We start from the raw sequence: 25209 nt of genomic DNA, 5'->3' as shown, positions 1-25209 counted from the left end.
AAAATTGGAAAAAATTAATAAAAAAACTTTAAAAAATGCATTAAAATGCAAAATACGCCCTAAAATTTAAAGAAAAATGCCCTATAAATCTAAAAAAATGCTCTAAAAGACAAAAAATGTCCAAAAATGCAAAAAATGCGAAAAAATGCAAATGTCATCAAAATCCGGGCCTTACTTATAATTTTAAGTCTATTATTAATTATTATTAGTCTATTGTTAATTATTATTAATAAACGAATAAAATTCCGTCTTCAAGCTAAAGATTATCAAAATAATTTGGAGATCAAAATAATCAAAATATCAGATTATCAAAATAATTTTTTGTCAGTATATCCGCTAATTTTATTTATTAACTTGGAGTTCCGCCATAAGATGCTCGATCATTTAGGGCTCCGTAGCTATAAAAAATTGCGAACATCTTGCCTATATTGTCTCTAAATATTAACCCATAACTCTCAAACTTGATAAGACATATTGTTATAACGGATCACACCACCACACCAAGCCACAAAATCGTAAGGGAATTAGGAGGAGCATAAGTTGGCCGAATTATAACATCAATATTCCCTTTTTCAAAGTAAACTTACTTATGAACTTTGTTTTGTGAAAACTAGAAGTAAAAATATTCGATATTTGAAATTCCAAAGGAAGAAGTATGATCCTAGTTTCATCTTTGCTTACTTCCTATTTAATTACACAATATTTGACTTTCTTCTGCTTTAATATTAATATTCTTCTCTGTATGACGCTCGCCAACATCAGTAATTGCTACGCAGTGATCATTGTTTACTTCTCATTAACCGTAAATATTTCCCACTAAAATACTAAACATTTTGGTTTCAAAATATACAATTATTGTAGTTTTATGTAAGAACATTTTACCTAGGAACAATCGTAACTAAATACACGATTACCTACATTTGACAAACAATCATTTGTACTTACAAGCAACTGTACAAAAATTAACCCAAGGAATATAGATTGTGGGACTCAATTAGAAGAAATAAATGCAAAGTAGCAATACTCGTTGAAGATATTTATAACAATTGAAATAGGAAATGGTATTCGCTCTTCAACTCTGTATTTATATTCCTGTGACCTGTAGAGCGGCCAGAAAGGCATCTTTTTCAGCAAGTTAAACAATTAGTAATTCTCGACCAAATTATCCAATGTTGCAATTTTTTATTCCATCGTATTTCTTGTACACTTTTCCACGCACGTTAGTAATTTCAAATTTCGATGTGGTATAATTTTTACGAAGCAAAACAAAATGTAATTTTAAGTTGAACACCCAAACAGGGGTGGAGCTGAAGTCTTACGATTTTTTAATATAGAGAGAAATGACTATCTTATTTTCCTGTTTCCTAAAGGTAAATAAAAACATTTTGAAAACAGTTTTGTTAAAAATACCTCAAAATATATGTCATATTGGTTTTTCATATGCTTTTTGAGAATTTGTGGCATTACATTACATAATATATGCTTAAATAAATTAAGAGGCCTGCTCTTGAAAGAAAAAATAAACAGCCTTGATTATTAAGACTTCCCAAATGTATTTTTATTGCATTTGGAGCATTTTACGAGTTTTTGAACGCTCGAAAAAACGCTTTGAAGAACTTTAATGAACAAAATCGCTGTTAAATTGAAACCAAAAGTTAAACCATTCTTATGTGCACACATACCGACCGGACTGTGTAGAGGTCAGTGAACTAGCCTTACATCAGAAATATCCTGGTTCCAATCCAGGACAAGGCATGAATGTTCTTTCATTCTCTGTCCTTACTGTAGGAGCAATGTTGGCTCACCTAATATGGTACCCCTAAGAGAGTGATTAACAAATCTGCCCTAATATGTCTCAATTGACGAATGTCAACCCAGATAGGCATTGGAAAATATATATATACTATACACACATTAAACAAAAAAATTTTTTATAACTTTTAATCTAGAGATCAGATTTTTCATTCATTATACTTCTTCATAATACTATTTCATTCATTATACTTCATACACTATGATTCTTCTTATGCTTTGAGTCTAATTTTACAAATGCTAACTAATTTGCGTAAACTTTTTTTATGTTACTAAATAAGATACAAAAGTTTTTTTTTCCTAAATAAACATATCTTTTTCTCCACTGATTGGGTTTTTAGGTTCTTATGAAAAAAAGAAGAAGCAGCGTCATACCGAAATTGGGAAAGTAATCGGAGAGTAATCAGATGTTCGGACCACTTTTATATTAATTTTATCCCTTATGTATTTCAGTATATCTCTAGGATTTAATAAAGGGATCAAAAATTATGTGTACGCAATCAGATCCCTGCAATTTAGCTCATGGTTGCGTCTAATCGCATGGTTGGGCATAGTGACTTAGCTTTACAGGCGTAATTTTCGGATCAGATTGCATTGAATACCAGCAATCAACGTCACGCGTGCGTAGCGAACCAGATTGGCTGACCCACGCGTGACGTTGATTGCAAGTATCCTCTTAGTTTTAATTTTCGGATCAGATTGCATTGAATACCAGCAATCAACGTCACGCGTGTGTTGCGAACCTGATTGACTATCCCAAGCGTAACGACGCCTTCAAGCATCCAACTATAAAACTCATTCGTTGAAATGCAATTTCATGCAAAATCAAACAGTTTAGGATAATATCGTTATGTTACATTAATAATTATCAAAAATATTTCCCAGTTTTGCTAAATTTTAAATCTTTAAATGCAAAATTGGAACGAAATCGGTAAAATAGTTTTTAAATATTAATATGTCAAAAAAGTAGTCTTTTTAAATAAAAATTGCATTTATTTTTTTAAGAGAAAAATCTCTTTAACAAGCAAGTTGGAGTGTTTAAATTATCTTGGACAATTTACGCAAGATTATTCTTATGATTATTAAATGATCATAAAAAATGATTTATTGAAAGAAACATAACTTATTAAATTGCATTATAATATCTAAAGAAGATTAAAGAAACGGAAAAAGCAATATTTTAACCTAAATCACGTTAAAATGGATTATTAATGTATGTTTATAGTATCTTTATTTTATGATCACGGCTGTTTTATCCAAAGAAAAATAACTATCTCTTGTTTTCGAGAAGATTTTATAGAATGATAAGTATTAGAATGATAAGGAAAGAGATATTCTTGGTGAATAAAAGTATTATTTCTAAAGATTTATATTATTTAAAATGAGTTTCACTGAAAGACCTGTGAAAAAAGAAATTTTGCGAAGTTCTTGACATATGAAAAGCATTATTCTTCTCAATTAAAGGTAAGACACAATGTAAAATTATCCTTAGTTCTATATAAATATATTGTAAAAAATTCCGGATGAAATTACGGTATAAAGTACCAGCACTTTGATTGCATCATCCATAAAAATCATTTTTACCGCAAAATATTATACCGCATAATTTTTACTGTAATATTTGTTTAATTAGATTAATTCAGTGTTTTTACGGCAATTATTGCTGTAAACGATTAATCAGATTTTTGATTTCGTAACATGTTCCGGTAAAACGTGACGGTACCCTGAATGCCGGAATTTTTTGCAGTATAAAAAAAGGTAATATGTCCATAAAATGTAGAATAGCTGTTTTTTTTATAAACTCATTCATTTTAAGCATTGATGCATTATTAAGCTAAAACTGAAACATTCATGCAAAAAAAAAAAAAAAAAGAATTTTAGTTTTCATGAAAATTTTTTTTAAAACAATAATTCATTAAACGAATTATTCTTATATCGTTATTTATGCAGTTCATTCAATCTAAAGGTGGAAAAAATAAGCAACAGATCGAAATGGCGGCTATACAACTCTTCTTCTAACTTTTCTTTAAACTTTTCTTTAAACTCTAAACTTCTAACTTTTCTTTAAACTTTTCTTTAAACTCTAAACTTCTAACTTTTCTTTAAACTCTAAACTTTTCTTTGTGAAGGATGTACGGTTGAAACAACAGCGTTTATAGTTTTTTGAAAAGGCAATAACTTTAAAATAGATCAAGTTTTCAGAACCAAAAGAAAAATTTTGTCTGAAAAGCAAAGAAAATTCATGCTTTCATTTTGAAACTAACATTTTTATCAATAAAAAAGCATTTAAAGATATCATAACAAACATGCTAGCAATTTTGCCATAATTTGCACAAAAGTTAGATTTTTATAAATTTTATTTATTTATAATTTTTTTTTTCATTTTTTTTTCTTTTACTTTGTTTTTTTTATCGCAAACTTTTCACTAATTTATCTAGGAAGCCAGACAGAAGATAAATATATTGATTTATTTGAATGAAATAATCATTAGAAAATATTTTGTTGTGACTTAAATACGATAAAGTGCTCTGATTACTTTTTTTTATTTTTGAGGTACGAAATTTTTGACATCTGGGGAGTTTCACCCAATTTTAGAAGCACCTGGATCCCCCTCTAAGAAGCCACCCTTTTCCGGATGAAGCTCTCAGGGACTAGAATTTTAATTTTCAGAAAATTTTATTTTATTTTTTCCAAATACTTCGAAAACCAAACAAAAATTACAGACTTCTATCTCTTTCAGGTCTGTAAATTAATGTTTGCCATTTAAAACGCGAGAGATAATTTTTCGTATTTCTCCAGTGTTCTGTATTTTTATACAACTTGTAAGATTTTAGAGATAGAAATGCCTTTAAATTATCCTGCGATTTAAACTGGAACAAAAAAAATTACGAAATATACAGAAAAATTTCCTGCATGTTTAAATACAGATTTTTCAAAAATATTTACCTTAAAAGTCTTATATTCTATTAAGCTAAGAGGAAAAATATTTCATTATTCAGTAACCAATCTATGAGAGCAGTTACAAATGTACGTAAGACAATTTTTTTTTATTTTTAGAAATAGAAAATTTTTGCTGATTTTTTTGCTTCCAAAAAAACTTTTCACCGCAAAATAAAATAAAAAAACGCATTTCCGTAAAGAATATAATTTTAAATAAAAATTCAATTTAAGTATGAAATCAATGAGTGAAAACTGATTGTGCTTTTATTATTTTTCTCACATTTTTTTACAATGTATTTTAAGAATGTCGTCCATTTAATTTCGAACTGTAAGTCTTAGTTTAGTGACATATTCTCCACAAGCTTTAAAACTTAGCATTGCATTGAAATAGTTGTAAAGTAAGGAGTTATTTCCCCTCTTTCTCTGTTAAATTGATCCAAAGAAAAATGTGTACGATAATATTGTCACACATGTTCTGACAATATATTTGTAAGGAAATATTAACATATTCAATAGTCAATCATAATTCAGTTCCACATACTTCAGGATCTTTTACACGTGCAGTGATGTCAGTGTTCTTTTTTAAGGCACGAAACGTATGCCTGTATAAATACAGAAAAATCAACCAAACCATTACCAGGAAATCACGAAATCGTGATTAGAGTCATATATAATTTCTTTCGAATTTCTGAAAGAGAAAATATATTGTTCTAAATTAATTTCAAAGATGTCGTCCTCTTCCAGAAAGAGGAAGAAAACCATTTTCATTTTCCCGTAGACATTTTTGTTTTCAAAAAATTAATACTAAACGAGATAATACTAAATAAATAATTCGAATACTAAATAAATAATTCGAGATCATACGTGATTATAGTTTGTTTAAAGTAAGAACTCCCCCAGCCATTTGTCTGTCCCCCTGGTGGTGACTATGACAACGAGGTATAACTATTTCAAGTAGAGGTGTGGGATCACTGTTCAGAACAGTTTTTGACTTGGGTCGGCGAAAAAAAGGGAATCTTTCTCTTCGGTCTATTTTTTTTGCCCTAGAGTGAGGTATTCATGTTTCCATAGCAACAGACGGCCTCAGACCTTGTGGTGTGGGGGTGGTCTTACCGTAGACAAACTATACTTCAGAACAGGAAAGCACATGCTTGATTTTAGAATTCGCAGATTTTAGATTCGAGGTACGAGTGTGGCACCGATTCTAGCGATTTTGACCAACCAACAGTGTGTCCAGGCTCATAGTCCCAAGCTAGTCTTTTCAAAAATGTCACTTTCATTATGAAATATTTTTTTAAAAAAATATATTTATTAATTTATTATTAATTACTGGTTAAAATAATTATTAAATAAAGTCATTAATAATTACTATTGCTAAATAGTTAAGGAAATTTTGTACACAAAAATAAATTTTTGTCTGAAAAGTGAAGGAAACTTATGTTTTACATTTGAAATTAACATTGAAACATTTTAAACCAACAATAAAATATAATTAAAATGGATTTTAAAGATATTATAACAATAATATAGAAAATTGTACATTAATTAGCCCAATAGTTAAGTTTTTATCTTCATAATATTTTTTTTTTCATTTTTCTTCCTTTATTTTGCTTTTTGCATCTCGCAGCACGAGTATGGTACAGGTTCGAGTGATTTTGGTTTACCAAACGTAGGTCTAGGCTCTTATCTAGACCTTTGTCAGAAAAAGAAATTTAATTATAAATTTAAAAAAAATACATAGGATTAATTTATTATTAATTATTAATTGAATTAATTAAATTAATTAATTGAATTGGTGAGTTATTAAACTAACTACAAACTAAAGTAATTAATAACTATTATTTTTAAATAGTCAAACGAATTCTGTACAAAAAAAATTATATTTTTCTGACAAAGCTTTCAGGATTTTCATCGAAAAAAAATCTATGTAACCAATCATGAGCAAGATTTAAAAGCAGCTTTTCTAGGAAACCAGTCAGTATGTTGTGGAATAGAAACATGCGATAGCTTTTAATTTTATTTCAAATTTTACTACAAAATTAAGCACTGAATTCACACAGCCCAGTTTTTGTGACCATGTCCATTACTTGCAAAAGTATTTTAAAAACGGACACTTTTAAAAAACAAATCTTTAGATAAAAGAAAAAAATTATGGTGCATATATCTGTTTCAGGAAACAGATCTTATTTTTTTCCTGGTTGGATCTCTTGTAATAGTAGCAGTAAAAGTAATATTTTTTATCAGGTGAAATGAAGCAGATCCACTTATAAGATTTTCATTCAGTTATATTTATTACATATCCAATTGCATTTCTAAATGTTTCTTATTACACAAATACCATTTGCAATCTTAAAAATATAATTAAAAATTTGGCTAAAAAGCATTATCGTAATTTAATCTATTTTGTTCAAAACTTTTCAAGGCAGTTTGAACAAAAACAGCAAATGCAATTAAGTTAATAAGATAATAAACAATACAATTAAGATAATAAATCATAGAGAAAATCTCCGATTTTGACTATTTCTTGTAACAGACATTTAAAGGCAACACGTTACTTTTAGAATTTATTTATAACTGTTACATAATCCAAAATATGTGACGCACTAAATAGTATCCAACTTTCGTTTTTATTATTTATTCTCTATCCCAAATTGTGTAGTGTCTTTCCTTTTTTGTCACTTTACTGTTAAATAGCATAAAAAAGACGAAATTACTTTTTACTTTCAGTAAAACAGCCAATTATCACAGAGATGTTCATCAATGAAAACTCATCAGGTTTCTCTATTTTAATAAATATTAAAAAAAATAACAATAAATCATATTTAGGCGCTGATTTTGTTTTAACCATAAATCAAATTAAGCAATATTTTTCCTCTTCGCAGGTCCAGAAACAACTTGACTGAAAGTAAAATTCTAACGTTCAAATGGCTTTCGATACACGTCAATACTTTGCGTATTTAATGATATTCTGTTTCGTCACTTACCTCATCATCAGCTGGTATATCTCAAAAGAACATCGCATTAACGTCAACTATAAATCAGATGCAACAGAATACAACACATTCATCATCAATCAAGAAGAAGAACATCAAATGAGCACTAAGGAAATACCATTAGTTTCTGGTAAGGAGGCGTTGGAGGATAAAGATTTCACCAACAACATATTTGGTAATATTAATGCAGACCCTCCCGCAGAAGACTCAAAAATCCAATCTGATTTACCATCTTGGCGTAAAATATTTTCAAAAGAAGCAATGAATAATCAGATAAAATCGGTCAGTTGGAATGAATATCCATATGAAGACACAAAATTAACGATGAAATTAGCTGTAAAACCAACTAAAAATCCTGCTTTTATAATTGATACATCGACATGTAGGATACCTAAATTCGACCCATGGGATTCAACATTACGTAATATAATCCATCTGTACGATCCTTTTATATGTCCGGGTCCTCCTTTATTCATGACTGCAGAACCGTATGGGAGTATTTATTTGAATTTATCAGTATTAGAAAAACATTACAATTATACTTTTGAGGATGCAAATTGTTGGTACTGGCCGGTGGTGCGCCAATACGAGCCAGATCAAATTAGAGAAGATACAATCATTTTGACTGATTCAAAGCGGCTTTATTTTTATTTCGCTCTCGATGAAGACCATATAGCAGTGAAATGTTACTTCAAAAATAACTTTACATATCAGCAGTATTTTCCCCTTGTTAGATTAAAAGATGAAGTGGAAGATAAAAAATCTGGAATCACGCCTACAGCTCCATTAAACGTTATTCTTCTAGGCATAGACTCTGTGTCAAAGTTGAATTTTTTGAGACATTTTCGACAAACTAAAGCCTTTTTGGAAGAAAATATGAAGGCTTTTGACATGAAAGGTTACACGAAGGTGGCTGATAATACTTTTTTAAACATAGTACCTATGTTAACCGGGCATTTCGTTGAATATTATTGGAACGAAACAGTCAGAGATACATTCTTTTTCGATAATATAAGCTTGATCTGGAAAGATTATGCTAAGCAGGGTTATAGAACGTTTTTTGCAGATGATGCACCATTTAATGGCATATTCAACTATTTCAAGAGAGGGTTTTTTAGAGAGCCTACTGATTACTACTATAGACCTACAGCGTTAATGATCGAACAATCCGAAGTTAGGCACGCTGCAAAACAGTACAACTCAACTTGCATAAATTCTCAACTTGAAACTGATCTTATGTACGACTATTTAATAAATTTCGTTAAGACCATGGGTGGCAGACCATACTTTGCTTTCTGCATGGTCTCTATCCTAACGCATGACGTTGCGGATTATGCAAGCTATGCTGACGCCCCTGCGGCTAGATTACTAAAAGGCCTTGATGAAACTGGAGCTCTGAATAATAGTGTTTTAGTCATATTCAGTGACCACGGCATACGGTATGGTAAAATAAGGGAAACTTACATTGGGAAGTTTGAAGAAAGGATGCCATTTATGTATATACACTTTCCAAAATGGTTTCTAGCCCAAAATTCTGACATAAACAGAAATATGATCGTAAACCAAGAACGTTTAATGACCCTCTTCGACATTCATGCTACACTGAAGCATTTGCTCAACCCTAAAAACGAATATGTAGCAGACTTTGATGAATATGGACTTAGCCTTCTTAATGAAATTCCAGAGAGCCGCACTTGTGATGATGCTGCTATTCTGCATCATTGGTGTCCTTGCAATGAATTCGAACAGTTGGAAGTAAATAACCCGGGTGTTATAAATGCTTCCCAAGCCATAGTCAAACACATAAACATGCTTTTGCAACCCCATGCCGATGTATGTGAAACTCTGGAGCTTGCCAAAGTTATGGATGCTCGACAAGGATTACCGAACGAACACGTACTCAAATATCAAGGCCATGTCAATGAAATTATAAACATGCATATAGTTTTGGGCGATGCACCACCGACATTGGGTGATTATCTCATAACACTGGAAGTCAAACCGGGGGGTGCACTTTTGGAAGGAACTGTTCGATATGATGCAGAAAATGCGGTACTAAGAGTGTTGGATATCAGCAGAATAAACATGTACGGTACGCAGTCCTGGTGCATAGATAGTGCGAAACTAAAGTTGTACTGTTTTTGCAAAGTACAGATTGAGTGAAAGTAGTGCATTCATTACTTAAGAGGAATCTATACAACGGGAGAAACACTTAGTAGAAAATATTATTTCACCTTCCTCACTAAATTGAAATTTAAAGTATAGAAAAAGTAAGTTTAGGCAAGACTAGAGAAGGCCATAAATTTTCATTTGCCGAAAAAAAATTTCAAAATTTAAAAATGCTAACAACTTATTGGAAAAGAACTTCTCCATTGCGTAATCCTAAGTTATCTTCTCACAAATTATTTTCCCTCGGATATTTTACATTTTTCCTTTCAGCATTTTCTTTTCAGAATTCACGACGAAAAATTTCTCCCGTGGTATGACGTCCTCCTAAGGTAGCAGTGGGCGTAAAATAAATTTTTCCACATAATTCAATGTTGCTGAATATTAGATCAATATTATAGTTTAACGGGCTCTAAAACATTTAACAGTGGATAAAATTAAAGTATAATCACTTAAAAATGAATTCAATGCTTGTGATTTTTTTTTTTATTCCAGTACACTATTTTTAAATGTTCTGATAAAATTTCAGATACAAAAACATGTTTGCTCCATCTCTTCTTTATGATATATAAAATAATAATAATTGGAAGAAAAAAACTAAAACTGGATAAAATGATAAGGAATCTGTGTTGCAATTTAACTATTTCAACCAATCTCGAAAAGTTTCTGTGCATTGCATTCAAAATTATTTTGAGACAAATTAATTAAAATCTTCTAGACTGACATAGAACGTGGCTGGCACTATAAGCTCAGACAAAGTGACAAATCTGCATTATTTACATATTTACATTAAAAATATGTAAGGAAATCTCATTAATTAAAAATAAACATTTACTCAGCAAAATTTGAAAGGATACATATTTAACATAATTTTATTAATCAAAATTATTGAAAATGTCCAGTCATTTTTTAGCCAATTATTTATCATACATGGAACAATTATTGTGAATTATTGTTTGTAAGAAATAAAATGGTCATAATTAACTAACTTGACTAAGAGTTATCATCCAGAGCTTAAAAGGTTTTATATTTACGAATTACACGAAGAAAATAGCTCTAGTAAGATTACCACTCTGTATATAATATTTCTAATTTAAAAAAATCATAACTCTGGTAATAAAAATCAAAATATACAATATTTAAACCATTCATTTGGTAATTTTTCAGGTCATCCAACAACGACTAACCGGAAATCCTAGGAAATATTACCGGAAAACTAACCGGAAAATATTGCGGGAAAACTAACCGGAAAATATTGCAGCATATTAAGTAAAAAAATACAAAACTTAAAAATGAATTTGCGCCATGGTCTGAGGTATCGTTATAAAATTACCAAATTTTTATCATATATTAAAAAAAACATTTTTAATTGTTAACTTTACCAAAACTTGTTAATTTTACGAAAACAATTCAGTAAAAAATTCAGAGCTTTTTAGTGATCCCATAGAGTAGATATGGCAAATTATAACATATTTTGATAGTTGAGACCATACTTTTTTCTCACTGACTGTAGAATAATCAAGGTAAGAAAGGTTTACTTAGGTTCCTATGTCATTCTTTATTGTGTTGTAACGTTGTATGAGTATAAGACGTACATGCTGTATAAGTATAAGCAAACTCTTCCCTTTTTGAGAGATGCAGGCATTGAAATAATACATACGTTTTTTTATAGAAGTTTAATAAAAATATCAACAAGTTGTCCAAATAATGTATAATTTAGCAAAAAAATATCAAATCAAACAGATAAAATTTCTAAATTACATAAAGTCTTTTGAACTTTATTATTTAATGTGTTTCTCGTGGTTTTACATTAATCCAATATTATTTTTGTCCCATATTATCTTTAAACAAATATTTTTTGTTTATAACATATGTTTTATAATTTGCTTTGTATTATAATATAGAATACTTAATAATTTCACAATAAAAATATTTTTCAATTCGCGTGTACAGTTTTTTAATATTGTAAGCAATGACCATTCTTAAAGTCTTTTTTGCATGCAATTTATTTAGCGAAGATAAAAAGAAATTACAAGGAGACGAAGCAAAAAAAATAATAAATAATGAGGTTGTAAAAAAAATATCATCATAAAACCGGAATGTTACTTATAAAAATATAGTTTTTCTTATTATTTAAAAAAAACACACGCTATTCTAGAAAATATTTCTCATGCTTGAAATATATTAATTATATAAGACTCTTATTCTAAAGATGCTTGACAAATAACATAAAATTTTTATTTCAAAGTAAATAGGTATAGATAATCTAAAATAAATATATTTACTCTTTTTGGTAATAATATTTAATCAATATAGATATAATCTTAAAATAATATTATAGACAATCGAAATACAAAATATAAATGCATGAAAAGTAATATTTATAAATTTCTTTTTTCTTATTAAGTGAGTAATAAAATATAAAAATTCCAATTTTTAAATAATAACTTAATATGATGAAACAATGTTTTTCTTTAAAATGCGTGGTCATTTAGCAACAAAAAACAAAAACAGAAATTAGCTAATTACCTTTATAATTTAGCTGCCGAAGATATTTTTCCAGAAAATTTCCAGAAAGTAAATAAAAAAAATAACGTTTATAAATGTATTTTTAAGCCTTAACTTCCTGGGACTTCAAAAGATGAGACATGAATTTATTTAAAATTTTAAGAAGAATTAAATGTTTCATGACTTTTTTTTGAAAAATATATGTCAAAATATACATTTTCTGAAAAGATAAAAAAATCGAAAATTTATATTGTTTATTAAAACTATATGCTAAATAGCATGTATGTTTTGACATGAGCTGAGCACAGTTAAAATAATTTTGAGATAAAATGATTTTGCAAAGGAAAGAAAGAAGAAAACAATTTCCAGTTAGTTATACACGGGTAAATGTTTTTTCATCTTACAAATATTTATGAAAATTTATCTCACAAGGCGCCTTGAAGAAAATCGAACAAAATCTTCAGATATTATGTGAAATAGTACATTTTAAATGAAATATAAAAATACTAAATGTTATAAATATAATAATAACATAGCATTAAAAACAATACAGATCCACAATACAGAGATAAGAAAAAAAAACAGTGTTTAGTGAAGAGATCTTCCAGCCAAAGAAGTGCAATTTCATTTTTTTTTCTTTCATCTACTTAAAATAACATCGTATATAAGTCATTTTATTTTGCGTTGCTGTACCAACCGATTAAAAACGTGTAATTCTACAAGAAATGGAGATTAACAAACAGGGGGAAATATTTCATGATTTTTATTCCTTTAAATGGCCAGACGATTTCTTTTTTTATTATTTGGGTACTTTCAACTCTAGAAGAAGTGAAGTGATTGTTTAAATCAGATTTAATTAAATACCTGTAAGCGACGTCAAGCGTGTGCGTCGAACCTGTGATTGGCTTTTGAATCCACAAATGCCTAGATTTACCAACGATGACGTCACTTGCAGGAATCCAATTAATATTTAAATAAATTTCAATTTTTATAGTTTCTAGAAAAAGTACTTAGTATTTTCATGACATGAAAGTTTTGCATCTACATGAAAGTTTTATTCGGTCTTATTTAATATGTTTTTTATGTACATACTTCATAATTGCTCTGTGAAATAATTAGTTTAAATTTTTTAAAAAAACATTCTTATAATTTTTAAAAAATTCCAATACGGTGTCAGGCTACTTTTAAAGATAATTTCAACCACCAAATCCGTAATAATTTATAACATTTTTAAACTATACTTAGTGTAGTAAGCTTCTTAAAGCAATAGAAATTTAATAATAATTAATTAAAGCAGTAAAGTGATGAAAATTGGAGAATTGAAATTCAATTTTTATTATCCTAATGTGAAACAAACTTATTCTTTTGTAACTATTTCTTAATGAAAAAAAATCAACATTTATCACATTTTAAAATAATATTAATAGAATACTAAAGGAAAATAAAGTTTATTAAATTTTAAATAATGCAAGTAACATCTAATATTTATACAATTATATCAGTAATAGATAGAATATTTCACTTTTATTTTCCTCAATTAGGATTAATTTAACATCAACTCTCGATTGTCAAAAAAAAAATATTTTTCTAAGATAAGCATGAGGAAATCATAATTGATAAAAATATAAGTATTTATTAATACATTGCTCTACATATTCATAAATTTCTAAATACTATTAATAAAATAAATTATGTGAAATTAAATGTCAATGTATCTAACTATCCCTAAATTAATTCTAACACTAGTAGTAGGCACAAATAAAACAGTTTTCATTAAATATTATAAAAATTTGTAGCTGGTGTAATTTTTAGTGCATAAATTGTTAAAATGTTAAATAAATTGGATTAAAATTGACAAAGCTAACCTATTAAGCTCGCGAGTATAAGAAAAGTTGGTTCAAAAAAAAGCTTACTTAAACTTTAAAAAAGGTTCATATGCTAGCCATTTGTATCATAGTGTTAAATCTATTGACCTAAGATGTTCCCTAATCCCTATAACTTAATCTATATTTTTTAAACCCTTAGCAAAAATGAAATTAAAATCATACATGTTAAGTATTTGCAAACTAATAAAAAGTAAAATATTTATAAAAAAACTGCCTGATCCCCTTTATTTAGGACGGTGACAAAAGCAAAAAAAAATAATAATAATAATAAGGGGGGGGAAAAAAGTAGTTTGGTTACAGGATGAAACATGAATGTATTTGTAGTAATCGCCCCTTTCACCTCCTCACAGTTTTTTTCTTCTTTTTGAGAATTTAAATTTTGCCAAATACTGATCAGTTTCTTAATACTTCAATACTGATTCACAAGTATGCAGTAGTGTTTTTGTTATTTTCTCCATTGCATAGAAATTTAATGCACTTGTGAGACCTGAAGCATTTCATTTTTCACTAGGAGTACAAAAATTATTACAAAAAGTAATGTAAGAACACTCCATATGTTTTTAGTTATATGTTCAATTTGTACGAATAAGTAGAAATAAAATGCTGAAATAAAAAAAATACGAATATGTGTAAATAAAAATGTCATTTTTCACATGGAGGTATTCAACATATTTACTATTATTTACTAATTAATTTGCTCAATACTAACTATAAAAAATATGCATTTTTAGTTAATGCTGTAATAAATTTAATATAATTTATCGTTGTACTTTTAATGGATAATATTAATTACTGACTAGAAAAATAAGATATAAAATCAGGTACTAAATATTTATACAGATGTTATTTTCCTGTGAGACCGGAAAATCGCTTTGTGCACTATTAATTTTCTAACAATGTTATGACACCAATAAAAATGTGTTTTGATATTGCTAACAAAAACGAAAGCTTTCATTTTTGGTATGATGTCTTCGATTTTGTCTGAATATGGTTATAACCGTAAGTTACACTTAATGCTGATACGAGTATTTTTTATTTCATTTTAATGATCCGAGTATTTATATAATTTTAATATTTAAATGTGTTTAAATAGTTTCTGATATTTCAATAGGATAAAAAGTTTAATTCAATATAACATGGATAGCTAGTTCAACATGTAAATTTGTTTTTAAGAATTTTTGCCAGTAAGGTCCGTAACTTTAATATCTCTACTGCAGCAAAGATATTACGATTATTGCAAACTGAATAATACGTTTGTCTTGCAATCAAAGTTAACTAGATGAAAATTCTGTAATAAATTTCAATGGTTAATATCTAAATACCTTTAAAATCATTTTGATTATCACAATGATGTTTATGTTGTTTTTTATTTAAATTATCTTATAAGATATTACAATAAATAATTTTTATTTTAATTCAATTTTCGTATAAATTTATTTCATTTCAGTCCTCGTAGATTACAAAAAAATCTTGATCAAATTTAGGTAAGAAGTACACTTTTAAAATTTTTATTCTAAAATTATGGTAAAATAACTGGCAGCTGTCTGTCCATCCGATTAACCGTAAATTTTACGGTAAAGAACATTTTTTTTCTTTATGGTTTTTTAACCATTTACAACTAGCATTATTCCAAAACGTTAAAAGGAAAAATTAATTATTTAACTAGACATAGGCGCGTCGTTTTTTAGTAAAGTAATGGGGATTGGAGAGTGCCGAACACTGGAAATTTTTCGTGTGTAGAAGGGAATTGAGGAAATATTGTGGTGTCAACACTAGGACTCGAACTCTAGTTCTGTAAGTCATGAGATTGACAGGTAAGCCCGCTCGGCTATGATATGTACGCAGTTGCAAAGAACTAAGTAGCTTCATTAGGTGGATCTAGTTGGTGCGATAAAATTCTGGTCGTTTAACTGCATAAGGTGAAAGCTGTTAATAAACAGTTTTCTCAAACTTAACAGTTTGATCACCATTTTATTTATGGCTATTTGACTGTTTTGAATAAATATGGTAAAATAACCATTCAATAAATTGTTACTTAACCATTTTTTCCGAGAAATTTTTAACAGTGTACTGCACTCAGGGTGCCGGTACTTTTAAACGCAAAATCCATTTTTACCGGTTATATGTTATGGAACAAAATATCTAATATATAGTAATTTTTACAGTAATAGTTACAGTAAAATAACTGAATCATCTAATTAAATAAACATAATTGAGAAAATTACAGTGTAATATTTTACTGTAGAATGAATTTTACGGATGATGAACCCTAAGTACCGGTACTTTATACCGTAATTAGATCAAGAATGCGTGACAGTGCAGTATTGTTAAACGACAATTAATAAGTTGAAGATTTAAATTTAAAATGAACATAAAGACCAAAACCTAACAATCTACAAAAACCATTATTAAAAAAATAACAACTGAAATAACAATGGTCTGAAACTAATATAAAAATATCAACTTTGCGTGTTATAATAATTCAGAAAGATGTTGACATTGCACGAAGTAATAACCATGGACACATCACATAAACCAGATGGCAGGAAGCAAGAAGTCTTATTTTAACCAAATCAATTCAATGCAATCAAATCAAATCATGCAAAATGCCCATGTCCCCTATTATTTATATATTAAATAATACAGTTATATGCCAATTAAACTCATATCCGTAATAGTATTAGAAATCACTAAAAGATGACAATCTCTGTATCTTTCCATTAAATTACAGTGTTGTAGTGAGAGACATTGTTCTGAAAACATTTTAAACACCCATAGTTTTACAATGTGACAACACTAAATTAAGTGGATAGCGAATTTTGACTGAGTGTTGCATAAATAAGGAATTTTTTTTACTTGAGATTTTCTGACTTGCCTATAATTCAGGTGTGAATTTTTTTTATTTCATTGTTTATTGTTGACTATGCACCGACTCTCAGCCACCAACGATTTTTTACCGTTTCAGCCGTATGTCTGCTCTCTGCCACCAAAGCAAAGAGCCATACTGATCTTATACTATATTAAGTCGACAAGCTTCGGAGATGCGTAGAGTTCGAAATAATATTTTATAAATTGTGTTTAAGTAAATTTATTCTGGCCAGCATGACACCCATGCATAAACTAAATACGGCCTCAAAAGGCTAAACAGTGCAGGGTTACCAGAGAGGGTAAAGGGAAGAAGCATGGGCTTACAAACGTATGTTAGATTGAAACGAAAGAGTCACCTTAATATCGATGCTGCCATCTAGTGACAATTATGAAACGCAAAAGCTTCTTGTTTTTCCTTTAAAGAGTATCGTACATAAAACTTACTTATTTAATCCCTTGTCATTAAAATTTTGTTTACAGGAAAAAAGAAGCAATTAACTGTTTTTTTGTTTGTTTGTTTTTTTTCAATACATAACTAAATAAATTTGCGAAGAAAAAAACTAAAAGGAAATAAATAAATATAAAATAAGCGTTTAATACTTGAATTATAAGCCTAAAATATGCATTAAAAGAAATAAAATAAATATTCCCAACTCAGAGCGTTGGATCAAGCCCCCAACCTCTAGGTCAGTAAGCTCGATTCTTATAAACTTTAACTGTCTGAACCTCTTAATCTTTTTAAAAAATAAGAAGTAAAAATAAAATAAATTATTTTGTATTTTTAGAAAAGGCGTTTTTTTTCGCTGTAAGATGAAACTGTTCTCTTTTTTCCTCTTTCTGTCTCTTTCTTCTTTTTTTTTTTTTTTTTTAATATTTCGCAGCCTGTAAAAAATTCTGTAATATGTTTTCGAGGAAATCCGAGTTCATTTGAAGACTCATTTTAAAATTTGGGAACATTTTCTGTTCTCAAATAGTTTGAAAGTTTCAGGGGACAATCAATGAAATTCGAGAGCTGTTCTCACGATTTGAGAACATCTGATGACCTATTTTGACTCCACCCGTGAACCAGACTAAAGTAAACTGGTCTGTTGCTAAGGTACCAGTAAAAAATGATGCTAAAAAGTGATGCTCAAAAAAATTAGTTTTTTTTTTTTTTTGGAAGAGTTCATTTTCTAAAAGAGGGTCATTACACAGAATCATTTAATATTTTCTATTAATCACCGTGCTAATATTATAATTCAATACAAAATATGATTTTTTGTAAATAACATGTTTTTTATTTCACCAACATAATAAAATGGTTTAAATAAAGTATGTCCGCTTTATTTAATACGTCATGATTCCATAGTGCATAATTAAACGAACTATTTTCTTTTTTTGGCCCTGTTAAAATCTCTTTGCAAATAAATGTGACTAGTAATTCTTCATTTTCCGGAAGGAGTCTGATAATATAGCATACTACTGTCATCTTTAACTAACAACTAAGCGTTATTTACGCATTAATATGCATAATATTATGTATTAAAATTAAAAATCATGACAAATTTTAAGAATACTAATCTTGAAATAAAATTATTCTTGCCATGAAAGCAATTCTTTTTAACCTCGAAACAAATGATTTGACAAATATTAGGTTGTTTAACCTTGTCACTGAATATGCGCTATCATTTTTATGCGAAATTTTAATGATTATTTAAGAATAAGCTAGTAATGGTTTTAAAAAGGAGAGACGTAATATTTTTAGTGGTTACTTGAGTAATAAAATTTATAAATTATTTCTCATAATGATGCATTTTACTCTCAGTTTATGGCAAAAAAAAGCTTTTAAAAAAATTCAAAAGAATATTTTAGGTTAACAAAAAAACAATTAAATCACATAAACCATGAAAGAAACAACAGTTTTTCTTCCTGTTTTTACATAGATAAAAGAATGTTCTCATTTTAGTTTTTTTTTCCTTCCTTTCTAAATCTCTACTGCAGAAAAAGTTTAACTTATGTTTCTCTTCGTGATATTGTTCTTATTTATTTCATTTTAAAATATTTTAATACATCGAAATCAGATACAAATAAAATACAAATCTTATTTTGGAAACCGATATTACTTTTGAAATAAATAACAGTCACCATAAAAACTATTTACGCTATATAAATAATCTCATAAAACTAGGATCAGTATTAAACATTATACACCGAAGAGCCATTACATTATGACCACCCTGCTAATTACATGTAGGACCACCTTTAGCTCTCAAGACTGCTAGCACCCGCCGTGGCATTGATTCCACAAGGTGCTGATAGGTAGTCTGAGGTATCTAGTACCAAGCGCTAACCAACTGGTCCTGCTATTCCCTCACATTGCGAGGGGGTAGCGTGGCAGCACGAACTTGGTTTTCCAAGTAGAACCACAAATGCTCTAAATGATTAAAGTCAGGTGAATTTGGGAGCCAAGACATGACTTGAAAGTCCCTGGAATGTTCCTCGAACCAATCCATGACGATTCGACTCTTATGTCATGTTGCATTATCCTGTTGGTTAACACCATCCCCCGCAGGGAAAACTGTTGCCATGAATGGGTGAACTATGTTCAAGTAGCTTACAGACGTCAGGGATTGTTCTATGAGGATTATGGGTCCTAATGTACCCCATGAAAATATTGTTCCTGGGCGAGAAACCATGAAAACCTGGGTGAGCCCATTGTTATAGATGGAGGGTGGTCATAATGTAATGGCTCTTCGGTGTACATTGTACAATGTACAATGTACGGTGTACATTGAATCCTGAAATGGTGCAAATCTGTTGCATTTTTAATAAGAATGCAAACTAAGTCATGTTCCTATTCAAGCTGAACAAGAGTCTCATGTAAATGAATAAAAATAAAAAATTGGAAAAAAAAGCTAATATGGTTTAACTATATTATGGGTGTAGAAAAAATTAAATATATTTTGGTTCAAAACACTCTAAATTTTTTAACAGTGTACGCACATCTATAATCTTATAAAAAAGATGAAGATAGGAGGATTAGTTTGCAAATCAATCGAACACTTGGTGACGTTTTATAAAAATGGCAGAAATAAAAGGATCCGACAACAAAAAGCACTGCATAGCGTAAACAAACTTAAAAATAAGAGGAGATAACGAGAAATGAAATGAGCGAATCAAACTTTTAAGTTTTAATGTTACGCAAACCTTTAATGTGAACATTACCATAAAAAAATGTGTGGAAGCCGCTTGATTCCGCACTTCAATCAATTATTCCGGGACGAAGGGGACCCAGACGCTTGAAATAGATTCGTCTTACGACAGACACCCAAGCAACAGCACAAATACGATGCAGCTCTCGGAACCAAAGCACAAATCCCCGAGTAGCGAATGAGAGTAGCACCACAAATTGAGCCAGCAAGCAGAGAAGAACAGCGAGCGCGCCAAAAACTCCGAATTAAAGCCATAAGGCAGTAATGCCACTTTTTATTTTATTTTATAACCGTTGAACTGTCCACTCAATTTTGTGTTTACGACTACTGTTTTACCTGTTAGAAAAAGAAGTGTATTTATGGTTGCTTATCCCAATGCCAAATCCATGGCAACAGCACGGGCACTACCTTTACTCATATCTAAGAGCAAACTATTTGCTTAATTAGTACCAACATTAGCATTTGAGAATTCGTTACATCGATCTATAACATTCACATATTTGAGTTTTTTATTTGAAATTTGGGGAATGGAAACATCATGTAAGACATAATTAGCACGTATGTATTACAGCTCATATAATTGATTGAAGTGATGATACGATTATTTATTTGCACAAACGCAGATTTTATAAAATGTTTCTCTCTGAAAATTATTTAATCTAAGTATTATTAATCTATATATATTTTTTATTTTCAGATTCCAGTATGCATGATTTTAAGTAAGGAATCACATCTCTAATGGCATCTTCTTCAATTAGAAGTCGCTTCACATGTTTATTAATTTTTTGCATAGTTACTTACTTTTTACTAACTCTTTATATCTTAAATATAATACCAAGATCTATAGATGAATCACCAAAACATTCAGAAAATCCTCTCGTTGATAATATTTTAGAAGAAAATACAGCAAATAGTATTATTAAACACACTAACTACGATACGGCAATTAATGTCTCCAAGAAGATTGTGGAACAGCCTAATAATTATTTTGGTTCAATGAAAGTGTTTCCTCCAAATCACTATAATAATCATTTGTTTTATAAAAAGAATACAAATGAATCTAAAATAAAACAATCAAATCGAGTTTCCAATGGAAAAAATCACTTGCCTAATAGCCTTCTACTTAAAATACTTCAAATGAGAGAAAATAGCTTTGTTATGAAATTACCCCATAAGTCTGAAACACATCATGCTTTATCAATTATTGATCCTGACATTGATTATAAAAGATATTGGGGAGCAGTTCATGGTGAAGACGATTCCAGTCAAGATGATTATGGATTATATGAGATCGAACCGGCGAAACTATCCCTATTCTCACCATCAAAATATCTAGTGTCTCGCCCCAGCGAAATAGGATCTTTTGAAGCTTCGAAGTCATCAAAAATAAAAAGTACATTAAAAGAAAAAAATATATCTTCAAAACTTTTAACACGGTTGGAAACTGATTTTGCTAGTCATATCGTATCTACTACAACGAATAAGCAGCCAAAAGCTCAAATGCCTCAATCTTCTCGTGGTAAATTAGCTGAACTAGAAACTAAAATAACCAAGCCATACATTTCCATATTACCACAGCTGAATATCAATAACAAAAACACTGCTCCACAGTCTCTAGAGCTGTCAAAACATCCAATATCTCAATTATATCGTAGTAATTTATTCGAACTAGAAAATACTGCAGATAAACAACACATTTCTATATTACCACAGCTAAATATCAGTAACAAGGAGACTGCGAAGTCACCAGATCTGTCAAAAGACCAAATATTCCAATTACATCCAGACAATTTAGCTGATCTTGAAACTAAGAGAGCTAAGCAAAATACTTCTACTTTATCGCGGTTAAATATCATTAACCATAATTATACTGATTCCATATCTGAAACTAAATATAAAGACAAAAGTTCAAAAGCGCAAAATACAGTCCAACCTGTCACTAGCCCAGCTAAAAATCTTGCTTTAATCATAGATACACCAGGATGTAAAATTCCAAAAATGGATCGTTGGGATCCATCTATATTGCATCTTATAGAGCTTCATCCTCCCTATGTTTGTTCAGACCACCCATCTTTCTTGACCCCTGAACCAAACGGTATTATTCATCTCAATATTTCCATATTGGAGAAGTACTATAATGCCACTCCAAATGACATGAAATGTTGGTATCAGGGTATATCACGCAAATATGAAGAACCGGACATTTTCAGGGAGCACGCTTTCGCAACATCTAAAGTGTTTAAGTTAGAATTTGAAACACCAATTGAATACGATCATGCGGTAGTAAAATGCTTCTTCAGCAATTATACCCATGAGCAATATTTTCCTCTACCAAGAATTAAGAAAGAAGTAGAAGAAAAAAGAATGAAAGCAAAACATGCAAAACCATTGAGTGTGCTTCTTTTAGGCATTGACTCAATATCAAAACTGAACTTTCTGAGGCATTTCAGACGAACTAAAGCTTTCATGAAAGCAAACATGAATGTTTACGACATGAAGGGATACGCAAAAGTAGGAGACAACACCTTCCCAAACCTGGTGCCAATGCTAACCGGTTACTTTGCAGAACATATTTGGAATGAATCTATTAGAGATACATTTGCTTTTGATAATGTCAGTTTTATTTGGAAGGATTATGCCCGAGACGGCTACCGAACATTTTTCGCTGAAGATGCACCATATGCTGGTACATTCAACTATATAAAAAGGGGTTTCATTGAACAACCCACTGATTATTATTATAGGCCACTGGCACTCGCAATAGCACAATCTGAGTTGAGAACAAATCACAGGCTTAACAAGTCCCCATGTCTTGATCACCAACTAGAGACTGAACTTATGTTTGACTATGTGAAAAACTTCGTAAAAACCATGGACAAAAGACCCTATTTTGCTTTCACCATGGTATCCGTTCTCACACATGACTTCTTCAATGCTGCGAGTTACGTTGATGTACCTGCATTAAGATTACTCGAAGCATTGCAAGATGCTGGAGCCTTGAACAACACTGCTTTAATTATGTTCAGTGATCACGGCTTGCGTTATGGTGATATCAGAAATACCTACATAGGTAAGTTGGAGGAAAGAATGCCATTTATGTATATACACCTACCGAAATGGTATCTCCAGGAAAACCCAGAACTCAAGAAAAACCTTGCCATCAACCAAGATCGACTTATCACTTTGTTTGACATTCACGCTACTCTAAAACATTTACTGCACTTGAATATGACGTTTCCAGAGAAAACAGATGAATTAGGCTTGAGTCTTTTTCGTGAAATTCCAGAAAACAGAACATGTGCGGATGCCAATATAAAGCAGCATTGGTGTCCATGCAACAATTTTAAACCAGTAGCAGTGAATAGTTCATTCATTATCAGTGTTTCAGAAGCAATGGTCAGTTATATAAATAAACTTCTGCTTTCTCATGCTGATGTATGCGAGACGCTGGAGTTAGAGGAAATAACAGACGCACAAATGGGACAAAGTAATGATTTGGCACTGAAATTTGAGAGAGACGAAAACGCAGGACGGAATCAAAGTATCGTTCTCGGTGATGCTCCACCTATTATCAGTGATTATCTAATAACATTTAAAACGAGACCAGGGGGTGCAATGATTGAAGGCAGTGCTCGATATGACGATGGAAGAAGGGTAGCAAAAGTCATCGGTGTAAGTAGGATAAACAAATATGGATTACAGTCTTGGTGTATTGATAGTCAGTCATTAAAGCTGTACTGCTACTGCAAAACTCAAAATAATACTCAACCCCTACTTTTTGACTATGACTTTTCTAATTGAATCAAAAACCACTGTGTTATTATTGCATATTGGGATGCAAACATTGCATTTTTGAATTGCAAATATTGTTTTAGATCATACAATACATGAATATTGTGAACAATAAAAAAATAGACTCTCGTTACATGCTTATTGTTGCTTGAAAAGAAATACGATACATCCAAACATCGTGATTAGTGACAGGCTGAGATCAATTTGTAATTTTTGCGTATGAAGAACTTTAGGCAGCATAATTATAAGTCACACTTTGAACGTATTACGACGAACACGTTTAGTGAGAAAAATCATTATTACCGTGTAGAAAATGTGTTGCATACGAATATTGCGCTGTTATTTATTAACAATTTCATAAACATGTAAACTCCCTATCTGGAAACAATATTATAGTTTTTTTTTTTTATTCTTGGAAAAAGTGTAGCACAGCTTAATTAAAATTAGATGTTTAAGTTCCATCAAAAATATATTAATATATACAGATAAATAATTGAAAATATATGAAAGTTTTAAGAGCCTAAGGCTCTGGGTTCCTCGTATGTTTTAAATTAATTATGTACTGCATGTAAAATGAATGAACAAATTATGGGTAAATATATTTCAGATCATTTATACTAATCACAACTTTCAATTTCTGTGGAGGCATTATTTGTAACAGCACATAATTTCCGTAAATTATACTTAAAATGAGCTATAACATGAGCAGTCGCATTATTTTAATTGAGTGTATTTAAAAGCATGTGGCTTAAACAGCGTTTGAAAGTTGTTACAATTTATTGTGTGTAACATTATTATGTAAATATACCCCTATTATAAACTGTTGGGATTCATTAATTACAAGCAAAAGCAAAAATTTATTTTATAGTATGCATGTACTGTAAATTTAATTTGTTTTAACTGATCAGTTCTTGCATTGTGACTGATTCTGTGTTTTTACTGTACTAATCTACATTGTACTTTGGTATGCTGTCTTAACTTAAAAGCTGCTCCGTTATGTTAGAAACTGTGTAGAAAATAAATACTGTTCTAGAGCTATGTGATTTCGGCTGT

At 29.9% G+C, this 25209-nt stretch overlaps 2 protein-coding genes across 2 annotated transcripts; both read left to right on the top strand.

The window, feature by feature from the left end:
• The first annotated feature begins 3013 nt into the window (after positions 1 to 3013).
• Positions 3014 to 11196, top strand: LOC107456209 (uncharacterized). Its single transcript, XM_016074012.4, has 2 exons — positions 3014 to 3276; positions 7635 to 11196. Exon 2 carries the CDS (start codon positions 7677 to 7679, stop codon positions 9906 to 9908), a length of 2232 nt encoding a protein of 743 aa, XP_015929498.3. The 5' UTR covers positions 3014 to 3276; positions 7635 to 7676; the 3' UTR covers positions 9909 to 11196.
• Positions 11197 to 14068: 2872 nt separating this feature from the next.
• On the top strand, positions 14069 to 25199 carry LOC107456208 (uncharacterized). Its single transcript, XM_016074011.4, has 2 exons — positions 14069 to 15304; positions 21062 to 25199. The coding sequence occupies exon 2, from the start codon at positions 21103 to 21105 to the stop codon at positions 24163 to 24165; it is 3063 nt and encodes a 1020-aa protein (XP_015929497.3). The 5' UTR covers positions 14069 to 15304; positions 21062 to 21102; the 3' UTR covers positions 24166 to 25199.
• Positions 25200 to 25209: the final 10 nt, after the last annotated feature.

The sequence above is a fragment of the Parasteatoda tepidariorum genome, chromosome 9 (genome assembly GCF_982258835.1).
Source record: "Parasteatoda tepidariorum strain Cologne lab strain chromosome 9, Ptep-v5.0, whole genome shotgun sequence".
NCBI lineage: Eukaryota > Metazoa > Arthropoda > Arachnida > Araneae > Theridiidae > Parasteatoda > Parasteatoda tepidariorum.
The sequence above is the reverse complement of the archived record's forward strand: the minus strand, read 5'-3'. Positions and strand labels throughout refer to the sequence as shown.

Bases quoted from the DNA above. Each gene is read 5' to 3' on its own strand.
- LOC107456208 (XM_016074011.4), top strand. From the start codon at position 21,103: ATGGCATCTTCTTCAATTAGAAGTCGCTTCACATGTTTATTAATTTTT.
- LOC107456209 (XM_016074012.4), top strand. From the start codon at position 7,677: ATGGCTTTCGATACACGTCAATACTTTGCGTATTTAATGATATTCTGT.